Below are 22,846 nucleotides of genomic sequence, written 5' to 3' on the forward strand. Positions count from 1 at the left end.
GTGTGTGTATTTTTTTTCACTGTATTTTGCAACATTTTCTTACATTTGCTTTTGTTTTCTCGCCGTTGCGCTTTCCTTTGAGGACACTGAGTAATAACACATGAACATTGTAACAGCTCGGAGAAAGACGGCGGATCGTTGCGGAGTACGAGGTTGGAGTAGCAAAACAGCCCCAACCAGCGTCCTCCTCTCCTACTGCTCCTTCGCGCTGTTCTCTCTTTCCCTTCGGGCATCATTACTTTTTTTTTGCAATATATGTATATTAAATTATCTCTATTTCTTATATACCTTTGTGCCAGTTCGGTTGTGTTCTGTATGTTTTCTATGACCGTTTTTTTCTGTTTTGTTTCGTAGTTGTGTGTGAGAGCGTGTGTGTATGTGTGTATGTAGATTTTGTTTACACTACGACATTTCGGTTACAGCTTTTCTCTCCGTTTTGTGCCGGATGACCCAAGGGTCGCCCGCCCCTTCTCATAGCTGTGGCAATCGTACAGCCCAGCAAAATGCGCATCTACGGCTAGACACTTAGTCAATAAATAAATACTCAAAATATCTCTTCATCCGTGTGAGTGTGTGTTTTTCTGCGCATATTGTGCATTTTTCCAAAAAAAAAAAAACAACAACAAGTTCTGCTGCTCTCCTTAACCAGCTTTAACGCCTGTCTATTCGTGCATGTTTGACTGCTCTATACGTTCTTAGGCTTTTTGCTTTTGCAAATTTTATTCGCAAAAGCTTATTTCCGTTTGGTTCTCCTCCGTTTGGGCGCGTGGTTCGAAATTATTTCGTTTTTTTTCTTCTATATACGTTTGCGTGTTTTGCGTCTTATCACGTTGCCTACATGTTTATGTTTGTTGGAAGCTTTTTTGTCGCCTTTCCTTGTCGGCTTAGCAGGAGCGGGGAGCTACATAGCCCACACAAACATACATTTACACGCATGCACACACATATATATATTCCCACACATCCATACATTTTTTTTTTGCATCTATACCTTAGCATGACTTTATTTTCGTTTTTTTAACTTTAAGTTTACTCTTTTTGTTTCCTTTTAAGTGTGTTTCTTTGATTAGAATTTACTCGTGCGACGAACGAGTTTCGTGTATGTGTAATAGATCTACTACTTTTTTGTGTTTTTGTAATAGTTGAAGCTCTCAGGCTGATGACAAACAACGACGACATTGCTCCGTTTTTGTGCTATTTGTTGTTTTTGTTGCAGAATCTTTCATTAAGAAAGACCCCACAATAGCGAACCAAAGATGTAGTGCTGCCGCAACAAAACCCAAATTCAAACCAGACTGTTCCATCAAGCCAAGTTAATAATAATCATACAACGAAGAACAAACACATACCACATGACGTTTCACGAATCCTGCGAAACGCTCGCCCGTCTCGGAGTACGGACTTCAGACCTTCTGTTTGGCATGAGCATTTAGAATCCTGCATCTTCTTAACACTTAAACGTAACCTAACAGTTGCTTGAGTACTTGTTGCACGCGACCTGCGCCGCCCAGTGCGGAACGGTGATACATATATAGATAATTATTACTTATAGACGACACGGCAATACACATACGTCCACATGCGTACACACATCAATTGTATGAATGTGTACGATTTAAGAACAAATTGTGCAAACATATGTGCGTACAACGTAATGCGCTGTGCTGCCGCGCTACACCGCGGCCTTGGTTTTGGCCCTAAACGTAAAGGATGAACACGGAATAATTACAACTCGCTGGACGAAAGCTTTACACATACACACACACACATACACACACACACACGCACACCTTTCCATGTTTAAGCCATTCAGAATCGCCACAACGACACAACAACCAAAAACACTCCTAACACTCATCGAAGCGCATACAAACACCATCGTGGTGGCTCAAATGCAGCGCGTGTGCTCGCGGCATTGAGATTGGAACGGAGTTTGACGTCGAACGTCGATTTTTGTTTTTTTCCCCGCTGGCTTATGTCTAGCCTACATATTTATATATATTTTTTTAAGTTCCCACAGTCTGCTTCAACGGTCAGGAGCGTATGCTTGCGACAAAGTTGCTGGCACCTACGCAGGTCCGCAGCGGTGGCCAGCAATGGGGGAGGAAAGAGCGTGTGGTGTAAACCCGTACAGTAGCAGCGAGCGAGAGAGTAGAGTTCAGATTGTGCGTTGCTTTAGCCCAGTCTTAGGTTGTTGGGATCGTTATTCTTCTGCAGCTTGGCTAGCAGTGGATTGCGCTCTATTGCCTTGACAAATTGACCTGCGGAAGAACGGCAAAGCAGAAAAGGGTTGAGTTCGTTAGTTCTCGGTTTTAGCGGTTGTCTTCCATCAGATTGAACCATACTGTAGTCAATCGTGCCAAGATTGTCCGGATCCGCCTGTAGGAAGATGCTGTTCAGCTCCTTCTGCGAGATTCGTACCAGATTCTGGAGGGTTTGGTACAGTTGCGTACGGTTCACACGTCCATTCACACCGTACAGCTGCAATTAAACAGATCCCACAGATTAGTAAACCTTGGATGTTGTTTCGATACTGCACATTCTAAGATAGTATTGATGTGTGCAACAAACAAAACTAATCCTGTCCTTAGTTTGTAATATAAAATCACACTTACACCGTTTTCGAGCTCAAGCAAACATCGTTAAGCAACTTTTGAACATTGTCATTTGACCGCCAACTAAAATTCTGATGCCTCCCGGCACATTTTACCAACCGCAACTGAACATTTGCTTTCCAGAATATTAATGTACGTTTATATTACCCAGATTCGTTTCTTAGATGTTTAGTTTGTTGCAATTAAGTTGTTTTGTGCTACATCATTATTGAGTTTGTACCAATTTAATAGCCAATTATTCATTTTGAAGGTACCGAGATACATTATTGGCATATAAATTCAAACTGTTTTTGTAAATGAAGGTACTAACAAAAGTCTAAACTCCCTACAGCAAACGGATGGACTCAGAGGTTTGCTGTGTTACGATTGAACGAAGTTCAGATTAGTGTTGGGTTTTATGAATCTTTCGTTGCGATTGAATCTTCAGGGATTAGTGATTCAAATCTCAAATCGAATCTCCTAAGATTCATGAATCTCTAAAAATTCACGAATCTCTAAAGATTCGTGGGTATCCAAAGATTCATGATTCTCAATATTTGTATGAGTCTCTAAAGATCTCTGAAGTTTCTTGAATTTCCAAGGATTCATGAACCTCGTAAGATATATGAATCCTCCAAGATTCATGTATCCATTAAGAATTATGAATTTTCCAAAATACATGTATCCATGAAGATTCATGAATCTCCAGGGATTCATGAATTTTTAGAGATGATTTTAAAAATATTTCTTTTGCTTCATGCCATACTGTGGTACAGTGGCTAACTAGCACGACCTAACAACATGCCCGTCTTGGGTTTAAGCCTTGCATGGGCCGTCTCCCCGTAGCAAAACAAACTTTCCGGCTGTGTTGAACATATCAAGAAGTCTCGAAAGTATGACTGTGTAGGCTGGCATGACTACGTAGGTTATTACACCATAAGAATAATAAGAAGCTCAATTTCTATGAATCTTTGGAGATATATGAACCTCTAGAGATTCGCAAATATTTAGAGATATATAAATATTTTGAGATTCATGAAGCTTTCGAATTTCATGAATCTTTGAGATTCGTGAATCTCTGAGATTTTTCAATCTTTGTGATTCGTGGATCTTATCAATATCAATCATCTCAAATATTCAATCAGATTGATGAATCTGAATCAGAATTACCCAACACTAGTTCAGATAGGCATCAGTATTTTAGTTGGAAGTCGAATGTTAATGTCAAACAATGTTCAAAAGCAGCTTAACATTGTGTATTTGCGCCTACCGCAACTCTACTCTCTAATTCCAAACCTTGACAAACACTTACATGAAAAAGAGATTCAACAAAGATTAGTTTCGGCTTGTACAGTGTGATCAAGAACAGTGCAAGTAGTAGGTACTCTCTGAAATCAATCACATCCGGCGTTTCAGGCTAAAATGAAAAAAAAGATACGGATTACCATCGTAGTTAGGAGAGATTTTGCTAACATGGAAGCATACCCGGATCAGTTTGTGGAAAAGATTGTGTGCTGCCTCCTGCTGCACGTCCAGCTCCATCCGCTCGGCAAACTGTGGGTAGGTGAGCAAACTGTTCGCATCGGTGAACTGGCGCTCACTCGCCACGATCTTGCTTTCCCGATCGGTGGCGGCAATTCTGCAAGGCGAGAACAACAAAAGCAAAAACACAGGTCAATCAACACCGTTTCACACACACAGGCAGTTCTTCGAACGACTCACTTCAGCGTTTCGCGCAGCTTTCCAATGTCCGCAATCGCGGCCGGATGAGGCATGCCGACATTCTTCACGAACGTCATCAGCTTGCAGTCGTCAAAGGTGTAATCGGAGATCGGTATGTCGAGCGCCTTCGCCATCAGCATGCGCACGTTGTCGGCGTACAGCTTCGGGTTGGCCTTTTCCGCCTCGCTCGGATAGTACACGGGCAGGAACTCGATCTCGCAGAACGTGTGGAACTGCGTTAGGGTGCGCCACAGCAGCTGGATGCTGGAAAATGGAGTCGAAAATATTCACGCGCTCAGTGTGGTGCTGCAACGTAATGTCATGTCAATGTCACAATAACATACGCGTTCGGCCCCTCCCAGGTCCAGGTGACGGTGTCCACCTTGTTCGGGTAGCGCATCAGCACCGGCTGGATCGGTACGCCCGGGTAGAACGCACCCGGCTTAAACTTGATCAGCGACGTCCGGTTCGTGCAGGTCCCTTCGGGGAAGATGAGTATCTGGGGCCAGTCCTCCTTCGAGTTGGCGCGCTGTATAATCTCCCGGATTGTCGTCTGGCGCGAATGGGGATCCTCCCGGCACACGTAGATAGGTTGGGCGTAGTCAATCAGTTCTTAACACACAGGAGGGGGGGTTGTGAGTTGTGGTTTATTTGAAGGGGGAGATACAATAACACGGTTAGTAGAAGTTGTGTTGCCAGTGCGCCATCGGCCAAATCTCACCCTTGTGTCACGCACACGCACACACACACACAAATTCGCCATAAAGGGACAAAACACAAACCGAACACGAGCTACACATACAATGTAATACTACCTCCGAACGCTTTCCCGCACGCTGAGTGCATACTATTGATGCCCTGCCAATCACAACCACACACTCACACGCACACACACGCACATACAAGCACACAAATGATAAGGGAATAGGAAAAAGTCGATCGCCAAGCTCTGTATAAGCTATAGAAATCGCCAACAAACAAAAGCTATAGAAATGTAGTAGCAACTGAGGAAATACTGTGAGTTTTTGGATGTAAAGTATCAGTTTCAATATCCAACAGGTGGAACTAGATACCCTTCTTGTTTTTTGGAGAACAATTCTTCAACAGAATCTCATCAAGAGATCTCGAGTGATCCCAGAGGTTCCATTGGAATTGTCAGGCTGCAGTGGTAAACATATTGGGGATTTCTTGGATTCCTTTGAAGGATATGTAGTAGCAACTGGGGAAATTCTTTGAGTTTTTGGATGTAAATTATCGGTTTCAATATCCAACAGGAACTTGATACTCTTCTTGTTTTTTTTGGAGAACAACTCTTCAACAGAATCTCATCAAGCGATCTCGAGCGATCCCAGAGGTTCCATTGGAATTGTACAGGCTGTAGTGGTAAACATATTGGGGATTTCTTGAATTCCTTTGTAGGATATGTAGTAGGAACTGGGGAAATTCTTTGAATTTTTGGAAGTACATTATCGGTTTCAATATCCAACAGGTGGAACTTGATACTCTTCTTGTTTTTTGGAGAATAATTTAACAGAACAACAGAATCTCTTTAACAGAATCTCATCAAGCGATCTCGAGCGATTTCAGAGGTTCCATAGGAATTGTACAGGCTTTAGAGATAAACATATTGGAGATTTGTTGGGTTCATTTGAAGGATGATATTGGAATAGATGTTATGGAATAGGAACATATAAGGAAGTTAATTCAAGGGGAGTACTTCAGATGATAAAATTTGACGTAAAGCATGTCCAATTCCAGTTGCCAATCATTGCAGCAAGTATATCTTATAATAATGTAGAGGGCTTGAAAAGATTCTTGAAAAGATTGTAATAGTATTGTATATCTTAAGAGATTGTATTTGAGATTTATTTTTCAGGATGGTATGGATATATACATCTTCCTAACATGCATCATGTTTGGTTACATGTCAGGAAGATACATGGGAAGTGTAGCAGACATTGGGATTGGAATTCGATAGCGTTCAAATTCACACATCCAATGAATGAGCTAGATCAGCGGAAGCTTCGAAAGTTGGGCACTGGTGCCTTGGGGACATTGGGTTATTAAAGGGAGAAATTATATAAAACATTATTTTTTTTACAAAGGCGAGTTCAATAAATAGAGAAGTGATAGAGATAGGCCGGAAAAAAACAATAACAACAATAACAACAAAAAATAAAACACAAGAAATCAATCACAGCTTCTGTGTGGACACTTACTCCCGAGGTTGCGGTCAGCGTTTCGCACCAGCGGACTGGACAACCCGGTCACGTAGATGATGACCGCATCGAGGAAGGAGCTGTGCGGGGACACTACCAGTACCGGCGCTTCGGCACGACTCGCCTGCCGCCCCCGTATCGTAATGCCCAGCCCAGCGCAGGTGTACGCGAGCGTGGCGAACTCACCGAGCGGCCCTTTCAAGCGTCTGCTCCGATTAATGCAGATAGTGCAGGGTTTTGCGTTTTGCGTTTTTCGATATTTTTTGTGTTTGTACGGTCAGAGAGTTTTTGTGTGTGTCAAGTGGCATTCAGTATTCCACCGGGCAGTGTAGTACGATGTCCAATGTGAAGATGGAATGGGATGAAGCGAGTCCGAGATGGCAGTGATTTGGGAACAATGTAATTGCGTCCAAAGGATGTCCAGAAGTATATCACCAGTCCAGCCAGATCGCGTCCAGGTCCGTCCGGGAAGGGTCGGGTTTTATGGTCGGATATAAAATAAGTACAGAGAAGATAGAAAGAGAGAGAGAGAGAGAGAGGCGTGGGGAAAGAGATAGAGCGATGTGAATGTGGATGAGCATTTGCGAGCCTCGTGCATGCCGCGCATGTGCAGCAAGATCCGATCCGTTGTTTGGATCGAGAGAGCATTGCAATCAGGGCAAATTACACCGAAAATGAATCCGATAGACATCCAAATAGCAGAATAATAAGAAAAGAAAGAGAGAGAGAGCAACAGACAGAGAGTATCGGTGTGAATGAAGTCAATATGAAATAGTTTGCATTTGCCAGCGCACATCCGGATGAGGCGAAGTTGCGGATGAAGTAATGGAGCACAGGCGGTTTTTTTTTGTTGGTTTGCAAAGATCGATCACCCGATTGATAGAGAAGCGAGATGAAAAAGAGAAGGAAAAAGAGAAGAAGAGAAAGAGAGACAGAGAGAGAGAGAAAGAGAGAGAGAAAGAAAAAAAGAAAAAAAATCCATGAGAATGAGCGGGCAATGGGAAGATGAGCGGTAGGTTTCGTTTCTTTCATCAGAGAGGCGATCTATCGAATTAGCCTATTTAGCAAACATTGATCTCATCGCTTTACCAGCTCCCCCCCCCCCCCCCACCACCACGAACTGTCAGCAAAAAAAGAGCAAACCGCGTGAACACGCTGTTGAAGCAAATATACACCCGGATGGGGAACACGGGGCAACATGGGTTCCCTTTTAGTCGACAACGTTTACAACAAACTCAATATGCATAAAAGACAAGCTAGTTAGATTGGTGCACCGTTAAAGAAGATGGAAAGTTTTTTTTAATGAAAAATGAAAATTAACTCCTGATGGTACTTCAACTCATTTATTACAAAATGTCTATGGCAATATTTTTCCTTACGGTTTAGACAAGTGTTGGGTGAATCTGATTCACATACATGAATCTAAATGAATTTTTGAAGTGATACAATTAATATGGATCTCAGTGGAACAGATTCATGATTCGAGATTGGTTTATGAATCTCAAAAGATTCATAAATCTCCAAGGATTCACGAAGAATTCTCTAAGGATTCACAAAAGAATTCTCTAAGGATTCTCTAGGGATTCATGAACCTCTCTAGGGATTCATAATTCTCAAAAAGATTTATAGCGCTTGAGCTCCTTCTTATTCTTCTTCTAGTTCATATTCTTATTCTTCTTGTTCTTCTTATTCATAACGACCCACGTGGTCATGCCAGTCTATACTGCATTTCGCGACTTCTTGGCAAGTATCACGCAAATCTCAATTTCAAAGAGTGATCGCGCAAATTCAATTAATTAGCCTTCAAAATCATACATCTCTAAATATTCATGACTCTTTAGAGATTCATGACTCTTTAGAGATTCATGATTCTTTAGAGATTCATGATTGTTTGGAGCTTCATGATTCTTTGGAGCTTCGTGATTCTTTAAAGATTCATGATATGTTAGAGATTTATAATTGTTAAGAGATTCATGATTTTTAAGAGATTTATGATTCTTTAGAGATTCATGATTCTTTAAAGCTTCGTGATTCTTTAGAGATTCATGATATGTTAGAGGTTTATAATTGTTAAGAGATTCATAATTGTTAAGAGATTCATGATTCTTTAGAGATTCAAGTTTCTTTAGAGATTCATGATTCTTTAGAGCTATATGATTCTTCAGAAATTCATGAATCTTTAGATATTCGTGATGATTTAGAGATTCATGTATGAATTTATGGATATTCGAAACACTCATCGCTGAAGATTCATATGAACGAATCGCAACAAAAGATTCATGAATCACAAAACTAGTTTAGACGTCACCAAAAACACTGCACTTGCTTTGAAGTGAACAACTTAATTTATTGATTTTTTATCTGTTATATATTTGAATAAAACACGCTTTGTATCATATGTTAATTGTGTCGGTGACGTCATACGCAGAGTAAGAAAAAATCCCTAACATGCCCATGTTGACCCATTGCTCCCCATAGCCTCGGGTGGTGTTTATCGTTCTACAGAAATGGAGCAACCAGAGACTAAAGGCGACAAAACGAGACAGCAAATTTTGGAAGGTTAACCATAACGGACACAAAACGAAGGAGCGAGCAGCGAGGGTGTGAAATATGGATGGCCCATTCGCCTCATTCATCCTAGCCCCCGGCTGCAAGAAATATAAGTCGAGCAAAGCTAGCAACAAACGATTGAACGAAGCAAAAATCGCTGCAACTGCACAACTGGCCTGCTCCATCCGAACGTCGAAAGAGTGCAGTAAAGGCAAAACAAACACGACACCCGAAAGCAGCAAAGGTGTGCGCAAACCAAATGTGTCGAATTCTTCGGCCTTTGTAAGGTGAACGGCACACGGGAGGACGCAATATCCCATTTTTACGCGCAGGAAGCGTAAAACTGAACCGGTGACGCATTAGTATGGTGCAGCCCAGCCGAAGCCGCTTCGTGATGGAACCACAGTAGTAGAGGAATTAGTGATGATGTTAAATGTTCGGGTTTAATTTTAATGTACATCAAATCTCCCCACACATACACGCACACCCACACATACAGCATTTCTTTCCGAAAGCAAACCCTTGGAAACTGCACCATGAAGTTATGATGTTAGAACGGGTGTAAGCGCCATATAATCTACATGTTGTTGTACTTAGCAGACAAAGGTGGATGAGTAAGGAGCAAGGGTTCCGGCTTGCAGTGATTCATCTGCTTTTTTAAAGTTACCGACACACACAGGAGGGAAACAGAAACAAAAAAAGGTATGACGGTGAGAGAAGATACAAAGACAGACCAACAAAAAATGACAGGAAGATACATGCACTGAGCGATGAGATGATTCGTTGACAGATGACGATGGAAGTGATCGTACGATGATGCGATGGTTGTTCGTCCACTGTCTTGACGTCGCGCGTACCTGTTGTCTGGGGGGTAAGCCGAGCTACCGCGGCTCGTATTGCGTGTTGGCTGTCGTTTTGGGTTATCACAGCCATTCCCATACATGGTTATACGTTAATTAAATGTATGTTCCCAAACACATACACACAATCACACACACACACAAACATACGCACACACGCACTCATACATATGTGTAAAGCCAACATACAACCAAGCACGCCTATCACATTCACATATCGCCAATCAAAAAACACATTTGCCGTACATTTTGTACTACCACTTTCCTTTTTTTTCTTGAAAATAGATTGTCTAATACGTAAATCGTCACTATTGTTCCAGAATAGTGTCCCCTCAGCGTTCCCACCGTTATATGCATGCATGACGATAATTCCAGCACCCTTGTTCGGTTCGTTGTTTTGAGCTCTTGCGAATTACAAAACAAGCGCAGTGTGTGTGTGTGTCATATGCTGCGCTGGGTACTTGCGTACGTGCGGGCACAGCACAAGGGGTGAGAAGCAATGGAAAGCACACACAGAGAGGAAGAGAAAGAGAAAGCAGAATCGATCGCGACCGGGCGCGATCGGCAGCAAAAACACCTACTTCCGAAGAATGGCAGCGATGCGGTCTCATACTTGGCGACGACGGCCGACGGCCCGAACAGGACGACACACACCGAATCGTAGAATGCGGTGTGCGGCGCCACACAGATGACCGGCGCTTCCTTCGGCGACGCCCGGACGCCCTTGTACCGGATGTAGTTGAACGAGCCGAACAGGAAGAGCGTGCGCATCACGAGCGCGGTCAGATGGCGCAACTGGCTGTCAGGCCGAAGACGATGCCGGTAAGAGGAAGAGATGGAAGGAACATTGAGAAGATGGGAGCATAGAAGAGAGAGAGAGAGAGGACAAAAGATTGATTGAAACACTGTTGGTTATTGGAGAAATGATGAGGACCTCCTCTGGAAGAGCGTTCCTCGGTTGGAGTTCACAAGATACTTAGAACTAGATAGAGGACTTTCAAGATCTTTCCTTAGGGATTGTGTGGAATAGGTTATAGACGTCAACCCCTTTAATCAGCAACAATAATGGAGTGTAGAATTAGCGAAACAGCAATGCGTTATGTCTTAAGGCATCGTTTGGAGATGTTTCGAAATCACGATAACTTGGATCTACCAGCCTATGTATAACGGAATGGAACATATCCAGTGAAAAGAAATATATCCCAACATCACAATCTTGCAACAATGGATCGTCAACAGTATATTGAGCGGACGTTGGAAAAGAGTCCCTCTACCCATTGACCATTGTCACGCTGGCATACACAAAAGAGCACGCTTGCGGTAAATCAAACGTAAGGGAAAGGAGTTCCGCTAATTAACATTTTTGCAGGCTTCAGGAACTGGCTACCACTTCTCCCTTGGGTGATGGAAGGGCATCATATTGGCAGGAGAAGCAATAGTTTGAAGGTACAACTTTCCCCTGGAAGGAAAGTTAACGACGAACTTTGAGCCTTCTGCCAATCACGGTGTGTGTGTGTGTGTGTGTGTGTGTGTGTGTGTGTGTGTGTGTGTGTGTGTGTGTGTGTGTGTGTGTGTGTGTGTGTGTGTGTGTATGTGTGTGTGTGTGTGTGTGTGTGTGTGTGTGTGTGTGTGTGTGTGTGTGTGTGTGTGTGTGTGTGTGTGTGTGTGTGTGTGTGTGTGTGTGTGTGTGTGTGTGTGTGTGTGTGTGTGTGTGTGTGTGTGTGTGTGTGTGTGTGTTACTGTTGTTGTTGTTGTTGTTGTTGTTCATATATGTGTGGGATTCCATTTCAGTTTTCTACTGTATTCTTCAGTATTGAGTTAGTCACACACAAAAGGCAAAATTTACGCTACTGCCAACCCTCCTTCCCATGACTACGAGATAAAAGGCACGGATACAACAACAACCACAACAAACCGGACATACGACCGATTTTCCCGGAGAGAAAAGCCAATTTCACCCGAGCACGCTTGCTTGCTTCTTTCTCCTCTTCTTTCCCTATAAGCAACTAGTGTTACATTCCCACCCGAGGATTGTTAGTGCGATGAGTTAGAAGTTTGGGGCCAACGCGTATCGACATATCGACGATTGTACGGGGTGGAGAGAAGGGATTGGAAGAAAGCGCATCCAATCGGCGGCATTCAACCACCCGGCGATAATGCCATTCTACCACAGCGAATGGGGCGCTATTTGGAATTAATGAAACCCTCCCCAACACCCCGTCGTACATGAACTCTGTGCGGACCCCCGCCGGGCCCGGTGCTAAACATAGCGGAGGGCTTGAACGACGACGACCTCCGGCCTCTGTGTACGGCAGCATGCAACGATCGGTTGTTTTACATTGTTCAACCGACAGTGTTTCCAGTGCATTCGCCAACACCTGGGAGCGGCTGCAAACGTGTACCCCCTCTTTTTGCACCGGCTCCAGATGTTGGAGTTAGTGTGCGGGTTCAACCGATATTTACAGGCTCGTATTAGTAACTTCATACATATTACAGGCTCCAATTATAATCACAATGTGTCGTTGTCACAACATTCTGGGAACATCTATTTGGGAAGCTGGTCAGAATTGGTGAGTCCTGTATTGCTGGAGAACTTGAGCTATTATTTCGTGGGCGAAGGCACAACAATTTCAGCAAATTCATTGCTATATAAATATAATATCTTTTATTGCAGTACTTAAGCATCCGCTTTGGTACTCAGAATACTCACCGCCGCCAGCCGACCAGTGGCTTCGTACGCAGATCCTCCTTGGACAGTCCATAGAGGCCGATATTGGCGAGGGCCCATGCCACCACCAGACAGACGAGAATTAGGACGACGCGAAATGGCAGCAGTATCACCGTCAGCAGTGCTGTCTAGAAGCGCGGAGAGACAGGAAGTAGAGTAGAGACATGGAAGAATGAGATGATAGAGCTAGTGAAGGGAAATAGTAAATCTTCGTCGGAATCGATTCCAGCTAGTTCCAACGTTTTCTGGAATCTATTCCGGATGGTAGCGTCCGGAAACAGTTTCTGGAATCGATTCCAGATTCGGCTCCGGAATCTGAATCGGCCGCAGAATCGGAATCGGATCTGAATTCAGAATCGGCTCTGAATCGGATTCGGCATCTCCATAAGAATAGGCGTTTGGGTCCTGAGCTGCGAAGATTGACAGCCACAAATGATCCAAATTTACTTGTAAACGATCCATTCTCAAGGAGATTCCGGGACTGATTTCTCGTCTGAATCTTTTGATTTCAATTCCAGAACTGATTCTGATTCCGGAGAAAAAACTGCTTCTATTACGGAGCCGATTCCGATTAAGTAATTGATTCCAGAATCAGGTAAGGAATTGTCTCCAGAATCGAAATCGGCTCTCGAACTAATTCTGAACACGGAATCGGAATCGGAGATATCTGATTCTGAATTCCAAACAAAAGAGAGAACATCTCAACATTAATATTAACTCGCTATACGGGAGAGTAGAGCTCGCTATACCTCTGAAGTAATCATTTCGATGCAGAATACACAAACAAAACGCGACAAAATAAAGGAAAGCCACCATTAGCCACCGGAATGTTGGTTGTTACTGCTGGCACACACACACACCCGTTAGTCTCTGGCTTTCTCACTTGGGGGTGGTCGAAGGTTAAAATAAGTTGTTTGAAACTGACGCACACACACATCATGAGAATGCAAAAAATAAAAACCATCTTCTCCCCGGAGAGAGGCTACAAGGGAATGTGTGCTGAAACGCGGGGATATCACGTTTATACGATGAAATAGATGTCTTGTCCGGGGAAGATCTTGAAGAGAAAAGAGTTCCAAACAAGAATATAATGCATTTTGTGTAGAACAATTTTCAAGAATGCATGAATTTCATTGTGCAATTATTTCCACTGTATTAATATTCATGTTTGGGTACATAGGGAATCTTAATAAATGTGTGTATCAAATTCAAATTTGTATCTGCGAATCCTTGTATCTCGAGTGGGCCGTAGCTCAAGGGTCGCCTGTATCCACTTTAATATATAACTTCAACCAACCCCACCGCACTCTATCCGTTCCGTGCGATTTTTTAATGAAAATTTTCCATCATTCCCCGGGGGGCAATTACTGCGCCGTGGTCTGCTCTATTTATAGTGCTATTACAGAGGGTAGATGGAATTGGCATTTGGCTGTCAAAATCGATTCCAGCGAGCTTTATAGGACATTGGAATTCTTCTCTCTAGTGTAATAAGCAGCGCGCAGGGCATTAGAAATGGAATTGCTTTCAGTTTTTCTGTTTGAATGACTAAAACGATTCCCAACACGTTTGAAAGCATATCTGTTTTGGTTCCACCTTTCATTTCAATCAACATGGGGTCTTTGTTTACATTTTGTTCAGCATTCTGACAATTAAATTCCTTCCGTAACAGAAGCTACGTAAAGCAATCCGAATTCTTTTTTTTTTTTTGTTTCAGGACCATGTCCTTCTTCAAACGACATACTGATTCCAATGACATTTACTAAATTTAAAACTACTTATTATTGGAGCTGGTCTCGTAGTACAGTCGTCAACTCGTACGACCTATCAACATGCCCGTCATGGGTTCAAGCCCCAAATGGACCGTGCCGCCATACGTAGGACTGACTATCCTGCTATGGGGGGAAATCAATTAGTCACTGAAAGCCAAGCCCACAAGTGGGTACAGGCAGGCCTTGACCGACATCGGTTGTTGAGCCAAAGAAGAAGAAGAAGATTATTGGAGCCAAGTGGTCCAATAGGCTAAAACTCCAAAATCCAAACAAGAATAAGTGTTTACTTAAAAAGCAGCTTCTTCCCAAAAGAAATCGTTTAGCAACATGTTTTTGCTATAAGACTCGCTACTGTACACGACCTACCGTAACTATATGTACATTGATTTTTTTTGCTTTTTTCGATTTACAGAAAATCCTGAAGAGATGGATAAAAAAGAACAACGAATTTAGGGTCGTAGCATAGCTTAAGTGTCTTAAGAAATGGCGTTTTCTGAACAACTAATTCAACAACTTCAAAATTGTCCAAAAATACATCGTTGCCACTAAATTTTGACTCTAGCCCACCAATATTTTCCTGTAGGGCACGGATTTTTGACAGTGTGCATAAATTTTTGTCTCTAAGGCATCAATTTTTGACTGTAGGTCAATTTTTGACTGTAGGTCAATTGGCGGTAACGACTGTATATTTGGAGCCTTTCCAAGTCACTTTCGAATATGCACCGCCTCCAAGATGTTTTTCAACAGCTGTCAAATGGTGTATTTGCTTCATAATGAAATTTCAGTTTTTAAACATGATTTTCAACACATCAAAAAGAACTATCAAACTCAAACCAGCTATAGATGTGTTGAAAATTATGCTTAAGAAATTAATAATTATGATACAGGGTTTTCCAGCTCACTTCACAATAATTTTCAATTACTTCAACATGATTGTCAACACGACTCAAGCGAGATTCAGTTTGACAGTTCTTTGTTATGTGTTATAAAATCATGTGTTGAAACTGAAATTTCATTTTGAAGAAAATACACAATTTGACAGCTGTTGAAAAACATCTTGGATTCGGCGAATAATTATGTGCACACATTCGAAATCTTGCACACGGTGAATAACAATGTTTGCATTCAAAACTTACTTGGAAAACCTAAGTAAGTCATGTAAATGTAGGGTTTTCTAAGCCAATCTCCAATGTGCACATCATTATCCAGTCCAAGATGTTTTTCTTCTTCTTCTTCTTCTTCTTCTTCTTTGGCACAACAACCGTTGCCGGTCAAGGCCTTATTGATCCCCCCCCCTACGTATGGGGGGCACGGTCCATTCGGGGCTTGAACCCATGACGGGCACTGTCTTTAGGTCGTAAGAGTTGACGACTTTACCACCAGACCGGCCCAAGATGGTTTTTCAATTACAATAAAATTTCAAATCTTCCACATGATTTTCAACACATCACATAGAACTGTCAAACTTTGTCCAGCTTGTGCTGTGTTGAACATCATCGCGAAAGAACTGAAATAATGTTAGTGATACAAGTGCAACATTCGACAGCTGTTGAAAATCATCTTGCAAGCATTGAAAAACGTTGTTGGCATTGGAAATTGACTCGGAGAACCCTGTAATGGTGGGTTTCAAAATAGTGAGAAAAATATACACAGATATGAAAAAGCATTCGCTCTTGTTTCCTATCTCTTCTGGATTTTCCGCAAAACAGGGAACAAAAATAAAGAAAATCGAAAAAACAAAAACAAAATGTAGCAGCATCCGGCATACGTCACAATCGCTGTGTTCCATTCAACTTCCCGGGTGCTGTCAAGCTGTCAGATCAGCTCAGCAGCGAAATTTCGATACATCACACCACAAAACGCTGTATCTGGAAACGACGCAAAAACAAAACACACACACACACACACGTGCGCGACCAGAGAGCACAAGCACATGGGCACGCAACCCCAAAACCAAGACGCAGAAGTGATATCTTCCTTCTCCCATCTCCCCCGGGCCCTACGCAATGCCTCTACCCCGCGCGACCGTTGATTTTATCCAAATCACACCCTCCCCCCCTTTGCAGGCCCGAACTTTAACAACAACGCAGTATACTGTTTTGCTCACAGTTGGCCACAGCGCAGCCCGCGGCCCGCTGGAGGCATCTCATCCCCCTTCCCGCTCCCCCTTACCTTGGCCTTGTCGATCGGATCGTCCCAGACGAGCTTGTGCACGAACGGGTTGACGTAGTGTATCTCGTCCGGTTGATTGTTTTCCGCTTTCCGGTTGATTGCGGCCGGTGGGCCGGGCGCCGGTGCCGTCCCCTTGCGTTCCGGTTGCGCCACCGGGGCCGCTTCCGGTGCCACCGGTGGCTCCCATTCGGCCGTGGCCGCCATACTGCCCTGCGCACACAATTGTCACGCCCGGCTAGGTCACAACAGGTAGCGAGCGAGAGAGAGGGACGCGGCGAGAAGGGAATGGAAGAGAGGAAAAGCAAAGGAAAGTTGGGACACGGCGCTACACGACCGGAAAATGTAGGTGTGTGTGTGTTTGTTAGCGGGAGGGAAACGGATGGGATGGGGGGATTAATTGGCGCACCCACACACACACACAAACAAACACGCGGTTTTGTTGTTGTTTTCTTCCACTGCGTGCTGGAAAAAAGGGAGAGAAAGAAAAGAAAATCCTACATACACATGTTCACTTTGGGAGGGAAAACTCCGCACACACACACACACACACACACACACACACAAGCACACGGAAGGGAAAATGAGTGTTTTTTTGTCTTCTTCCTGTTCGTAGGTGGGTCGCTAAGGCAACGCATGCACGTACGCACCCCTCAACCCCACCCACCCACCCACCCACACACACGCATGAAGAGTTTTTCTTTCTCCCCACCCCCCTTTGTTTCTTATTTTTGTTTTCAATCCTTTTTTGACACACACACAAATACACACTTAATTGATTAAGGAAATTAAACAAAAAAACTAACACTACCAAACACAATGGTTCCGAAAAATTTTCACACATTTTCCAACCCCTCTCATTGCCAAAAAACAAAAACACAACAAAATCCTATGTGCAATTGTGCATGTGTGTGTGAATGATTTTTAACCGAGCAAAATTGTTTCTTCCCTCGCTCACTTTCTTTCTTTCTCTTTAATTGTCTTCTTCTTCTTCTCCTGCTTCTTTCTCTTCTTCTTCTGTTGATTGCAGAAAATGGTTGTGGTGTTGTTGTCATTGTTCGACGCGCACTTTCACTGCTCCCTTCCCAGTGCTACCTCCCCCCCCCCCCCCCTTCTGCACCTTTTTGCCATCCCTTAGGGACACCCACACACACACACACACACAACACTTGTAACACTTGTAGGAGGATGGATGGTGCATGGGAGCGAACAAAACGGTACCTCGGCACATACCGGGATGATACGACAACTCCCTTTCACCCACCACCACCCCACCTCGCATACCTTACGCCTCTCCCTAGCTAACGAAATTCACAGCACGGTCACTGTCCAACCTCCCCCCCCCCACTCCCCACCCCCCACTAATAGCTCCAAAATGCCATAAACCGGCACTCGCAAAAACTCGAAACCAACCACCCCCTCGATTTGCAACTGCGATGTTGTACCTCTTCTAGATGATGCTTTCGCGAACGTGCACACACACACACAAGGCACACGGGCGCAGTGGCAAAGCACGCCGGAAGGGCGGGAATGGGCTGTGCAACGCGAGGTTGATGCGATTTCCTTCGAACGCGAACGTTTCAGCGCGCGTGTGCTCGATTTCGGTCGGCAGCTTCTGCTTCGGCTGCCAGGCGGTATTTGCGGGCGGTCTTTCCTTTCGGAAAGGGGCAAAACGGGCGTATTGGCATATACGTATGCAGGGCTTGACGGGGCCACGGCTTATATCCGGCACGATACATGAACAACAGACGCACCCTGCTGCTGGGGGAAATGAGACGGTTCTGCTACGGCGGCACTACATGCGGTAAAGAATCGTTCATCCGTACAATGGCAAACAAATAAAAATAAATGAACAATTCAGTTTATTTTGCTGATCAAGAAAAAATCACCGATAAAAAGATATTAATTTTAGATACACACATAAATACGGTCCCAGTTGCGAACAAATTGAAGCAGCAAGCCCTGCAGCAACGGGTTTTGCGAAAGTCGGCGAATTTAAGCCGTAGTGATGGTACGCAGTGTCAGCACGATTCATTCCGCTCCGGCACCGGAACTATTTGGTTCCGCGGAAATGTTCCTGCCAACTTTGCTTGGACTGGACGTCTCCGGACGAGTGAGTATGGGTGCATTTGGTAGCGACAACGACCGTTGGAACATTATTATATGGCTGTCCATTTCACAAAAGCAAGACGACTTTGTTCCTCCTGAACATAAAAGAAAGATGATTTGGCATGAAGCTGAAAGCTCTGTCGACTCGGCTCGGTTCGCTTAAACACAGCCAAAGGCAAGTTGAAAGATTTAGTAGACGTCTGTTGCTTTTCAACAATAACAACAATGCTTCTTATGAACGTATGAGCGTGGACAATAAACGATTGTGATGAATTTCCGCATTCAAAATCACACTGTATTTTGAATTTAGAAACTACAAGTGGTCCCCGAGATACGCTATTGATGGGAACCGAGATTCTCCTCGACTGCGTATCTGGAATTTTCGCTTAAATGCCCTTCTAAATTACCGTTAAAATAAACATAGAGCGTCAACGTTTCGCGCGACAAACAGTAGCTCAGAATTTCACTCCACGTAGATCAAAGTAGCTCACTTGACACACACATGTTTTTGTTAAAAAAATATAAAAAAAAAATTTAAATGTGTTCAAATTGATTTTTTGAGTTTTGAATTAGTCCTGCTCATAAACTAACTGGATAATTCGATTGTTTTGCATGAAGCAGAAATGTTGCGCGAGAAGTAGCTCTGTTTGCAAAATTGAGCTACTTTATGTCGCGCGCGACTCAAATGCCGGAGATTAAGCTTAAACGACTGGAAAATCAAATATCCATAGAAAAAATACGAAAGCTCCATAGCTTCATTGGTTTGCTCAATAGGTGGCGCGTATTACTTCTTCTTCTTCTTCTTTTGGGTCAACAACCGATGTCGGTCAAGGCCTGCCTGTACCCACTTGCGGACTTGGCTTTCAGTGACTAATTGATTCCTCCCATAGCAGGATAGTCAATTCTACGAATGGCGGCACGGTCTTTTTGGGGATTGAACCCATTACGAGCATGTTGTTTATGTCGTACGAGTTGACGACTGTACTACGAGACCGGCGCGTATTACAACTCATTATTATATTGCTGTCCTGTTCTTGCATTGCAATGTGTTTCGACAAGTTTCATCTAATCATGACCTATATAGCCTTCTAACTTTCCGAGCAAAAACCTATATCAATGGTCGTGTGGTCAGATACGTGGGTATCAACACCAACGAACATTACTCAAATTTCACTTGCTTCAGTGCTGGTGGTTTCCATTGGAGTTTAGTATTTAAACAATCGTATCGCCGTTCTAGTTCTAGCGATGCATAACTTCAGTGCGAAACCATACAACAGTACAGAGGAAATGAGAAAGCTCTCCTCCATGCAAGGAAGCTCCACTGGTTGGGTATCCCACAAACAGATGGCGCCACCAGCTTTTTTGCTATTTTTAGAATGCATGAGTCTTTGGCGATTTAGCAGACAAACGAAGTATTCCTATATTCCGTTTAGGTTGACAGCTTGAGTCGTCTAGAACCCCTTTAGTGGTCGTATAGTGGAGTTGTGGCACTTCGTCATTGACACGGACGTCTCGCGCGACAAAAAGTAGCTCAATTTTGCAAACAGAGCTTCTCGTCTCGCGCGACATTTCTGCTTCGTCCGAAATAATCGAATTATCAAGTTTGTTTACGAGCCAGATTAATGCCTAACGCAAAAAATATATTTGAACACATTTTAACTAATTTTTTGTGTTTTCAAACATAAAACAAGTTGGTTGACTGAGTCAAATGAGCTACTTTGATCTTCGTGGAGTTATATTTTGAGCTATTATTTGTCACGCGTTGTCTGTTTGGACGGTGAAATGATGCTGACTGTAAATAACAATTTGATACCATCTTCTAAGAATTGTAAAACTCGATACAATGGGATTTTATTCTCCGCGTGTCGATTGATGAGTTAAAACAGTACAATTTGCTCGAATAACTGTCAAATTGATACAATTGCGTATTATTTCCTACGCGTCTAAAAGCTACCGCGTATCTCGAGGACTACTTGTAGATCATCCTTTCCTTCTCTTGTATCTTTTCTCTCTCTCTCTTCACATAACATAAACGTCACATCCAAACAGAAACAAACACGTTCGAATCGCGCACCGGTAAACAACGCGACCCCGAAGATGAGCACCTTCCCGGGCACGGTGCCGGAGCTGCCCGGTATCGGGATCGATCGGTTCGATCAGCCGGTCCGGGATCGGGCCACACTCTTCTTCCTGTCCCATTGCCACGTCGATCACATGCAGGGCCTGCCGGACGCGGCGCCACTGCCCGGTCCGCTCTACGTCAGTCCGCACACGGCCGTCATTGTCGGCCTCCGGCACCCGCAGCACACGCTCGTCCCGGTACCGGTCCGGGAGCAGCTGAACCTCACCGTACGACCGCCGGCCGGACCGGCCTACGAGCTCTGCGTCCGGACCGTGCCCGCCGAGCACTGTCCCGGCTCGGTGATGTTCTACTTCGAAACGAAAACGGTCCGGTTGCTGTACACGGGCGACTTTCGCCTGTCCTCCGCCAGCCTGACCGCGATCGCCCGGTACCGGGTGCGGCCGACCATCGTTTACCTCGACAGCACCTTTCTCGACCGGCGGTACGCGTACTTTCCACCGCGGCAGGCCAGCATGGACCGGATAGTGGAGCTGTGCTCGCGCTGGCTGGCGCACGACCGGCGCAACGTTGTCGCACTATGGCCACCTGCATCGTACGGCTCGGAGGAGCTGTTCTGTCAACTGGCGGACCGGCTGCACCAGCGGATACACGTGTACGCTGCCCAGCGCGAACCGTACAACCATTTCGCGGTGCTGGATCACGTCTTCACGGACGATGCGGCCGGTGCGCGGATACACGCTTGTCGGGGGAAAACGCTAGAGCACGAGAGGGCGTGTCGGGCGGCGAAGCCGGAGGAGAAGCATCCCGACTTTGTGTTGACGATCCGCCCGACCGCGCGCCGCTGGTGCAACCTGCGCCCGGGGGAACCGTTCTGGCAGCAGGGCAGTGGCAATCTATGGTACGTGTGCTACTCCTCCCATGCCAGCAGCACGGAGCTGGTGGAATTCCTGCGCAGCCTGCAGCCGGACGTGCGAGACATTCGCTTCAGCGTGGTGGCGGACGAGCTGGATCGGGTCGGGAAGGAAACGTTGCTGCGCTCGCTGCTGGAACCGGCTGGCAACGAGCTGGTGCCGCCCGGGGAAGCACCGCAGCGGCTGCACTGCCTGCCGCTGGGTGCCTTTAAAGCCAAAGCCAAGCTCAAACAGGCGGCCTGCAAAGAAAGTGACAGTGAGACGGAGGACGATGAGTTACACCGACGGCCGATGAAAATGGTACGGCGAACCGGTTCGGATTGAGATGGTAGATGGTAGATAGGTTATAGGTTAATGATTGTTTTATATAACTAAGTAATGTTTTATAAAATTGGAATAAATGCCAATTCCATTCCGCCTTTCAACTTGCTCTGCTTGCAATCATTTCGAGGTGTGATTGTTGTGTGAAGTTTACAACTGTTCCGAGTGCCTATAGCCATCTCGAAGAGTGCCCACAACTCATACGATCTAGACCAGCGGTTTTCAAGGGGGGAATTTCGACTTTCTTGGGGGGGGGGGGGGGGTAATTTTCGATCAAAAATTCACAAAGTTCAATGGGCCATAACTAGAATTTTTATATTTTTAAAAGTAAGAATCATTGAAGCAATACGGCAGAAGCCGTTCTTTCTGATTAAAAAAGAAGAAGTAAGAATCGACAAAAAAATGATTATTCGTCCAATAATTTGCTGTAGTTTCCAGAAGGTTCAACTTAGTACAGTTTGTTGAAACTTAAATTTGCTGTGGAATAACTCCCAATTAAATCCAAAATAAGCTTATAAAGTTGCAAAAGGAGTTTTCTGCAGAAATGTAGCAATGTAGAAATGTGCTTAAAGAATTATATGCTAAGATTTTCAGGTTCCGATCAGCGATTCGTTGCATAATGTTGAGAAAACGGCTTTGCCAACTTAAGACCAACGCAAGACAATAGATCCAAAATGACATGTGATGTTGGGAAGAATGAAAATACTCCTATTAACCCTCTAATTGGGGAAAAAACCTACATGGGGTGGAAAAGCTGCAAAAAGGATGAAAACCACTATTCTGGACCATAGTCTACAGCCGATCTTGATAG

The 22,846-nt window shown here is 44.3% G+C and overlaps 2 protein-coding genes across 8 annotated transcripts; one reads left to right on the forward strand and one right to left on the reverse strand.

Annotated features, from left to right (window-relative positions):
* Nucleotides 1–1,950: 1,950 nt before the first annotated feature.
* On the reverse strand, nucleotides 1,951–18,383 carry LOC1271631 (lysophosphatidylcholine acyltransferase). Of its 7 annotated transcripts, none has more exons than XM_061663587.1 (10): nucleotides 17,570–18,383; nucleotides 16,615–17,076; nucleotides 12,656–12,801; nucleotides 10,527–10,744; nucleotides 4,661–4,928; nucleotides 4,317–4,580; nucleotides 4,080–4,233; nucleotides 3,907–4,011; nucleotides 2,346–2,481; nucleotides 1,951–2,261 (listed from the first exon to the last, which is right to left on the reverse strand). In XM_061663587.1, the coding sequence occupies exons 2-10, from the start codon at nucleotides 16,816–16,818 to the stop codon at nucleotides 2,176–2,178; spliced, it is 1,581 nt and encodes a 526-aa protein (XP_061519571.1). In that variant the 5' UTR covers nucleotides 16,819–17,076; nucleotides 17,570–18,383; the 3' UTR covers nucleotides 1,951–2,175. The 7 variants fall into 7 exon arrangements, with proteins under 7 accessions (XP_061519571.1, XP_310482.5, XP_003437042.2 ...); XM_310482.6 differs by having other exon boundaries at nucleotides 18,057–18,352; XM_003436994.2 differs by lacking the exon at nucleotides 10,527–10,744 and adding an exon at nucleotides 6,536–6,741 and having other exon boundaries at nucleotides 18,057–18,314.
* Nucleotides 18,384–20,682: 2,299 nt separating this feature from the next.
* On the forward strand, nucleotides 20,683–22,139 carry LOC1271630 (protein artemis). Its single transcript, XM_310480.4, has one exon. It carries the CDS (start codon nucleotides 20,818–20,820, stop codon nucleotides 22,036–22,038), a length of 1,221 nt encoding a protein of 406 aa, XP_310480.2. The 5' UTR covers nucleotides 20,683–20,817; the 3' UTR covers nucleotides 22,039–22,139.
* The last annotated feature ends 707 nt before the right edge of the window (nucleotides 22,140–22,846 follow it).

Source organism: Anopheles gambiae, chromosome X (assembly GCF_943734735.2).
Source record: "Anopheles gambiae chromosome X, idAnoGambNW_F1_1, whole genome shotgun sequence".
Classification (NCBI taxonomy): domain Eukaryota; kingdom Metazoa; phylum Arthropoda; class Insecta; order Diptera; family Culicidae; genus Anopheles; species Anopheles gambiae.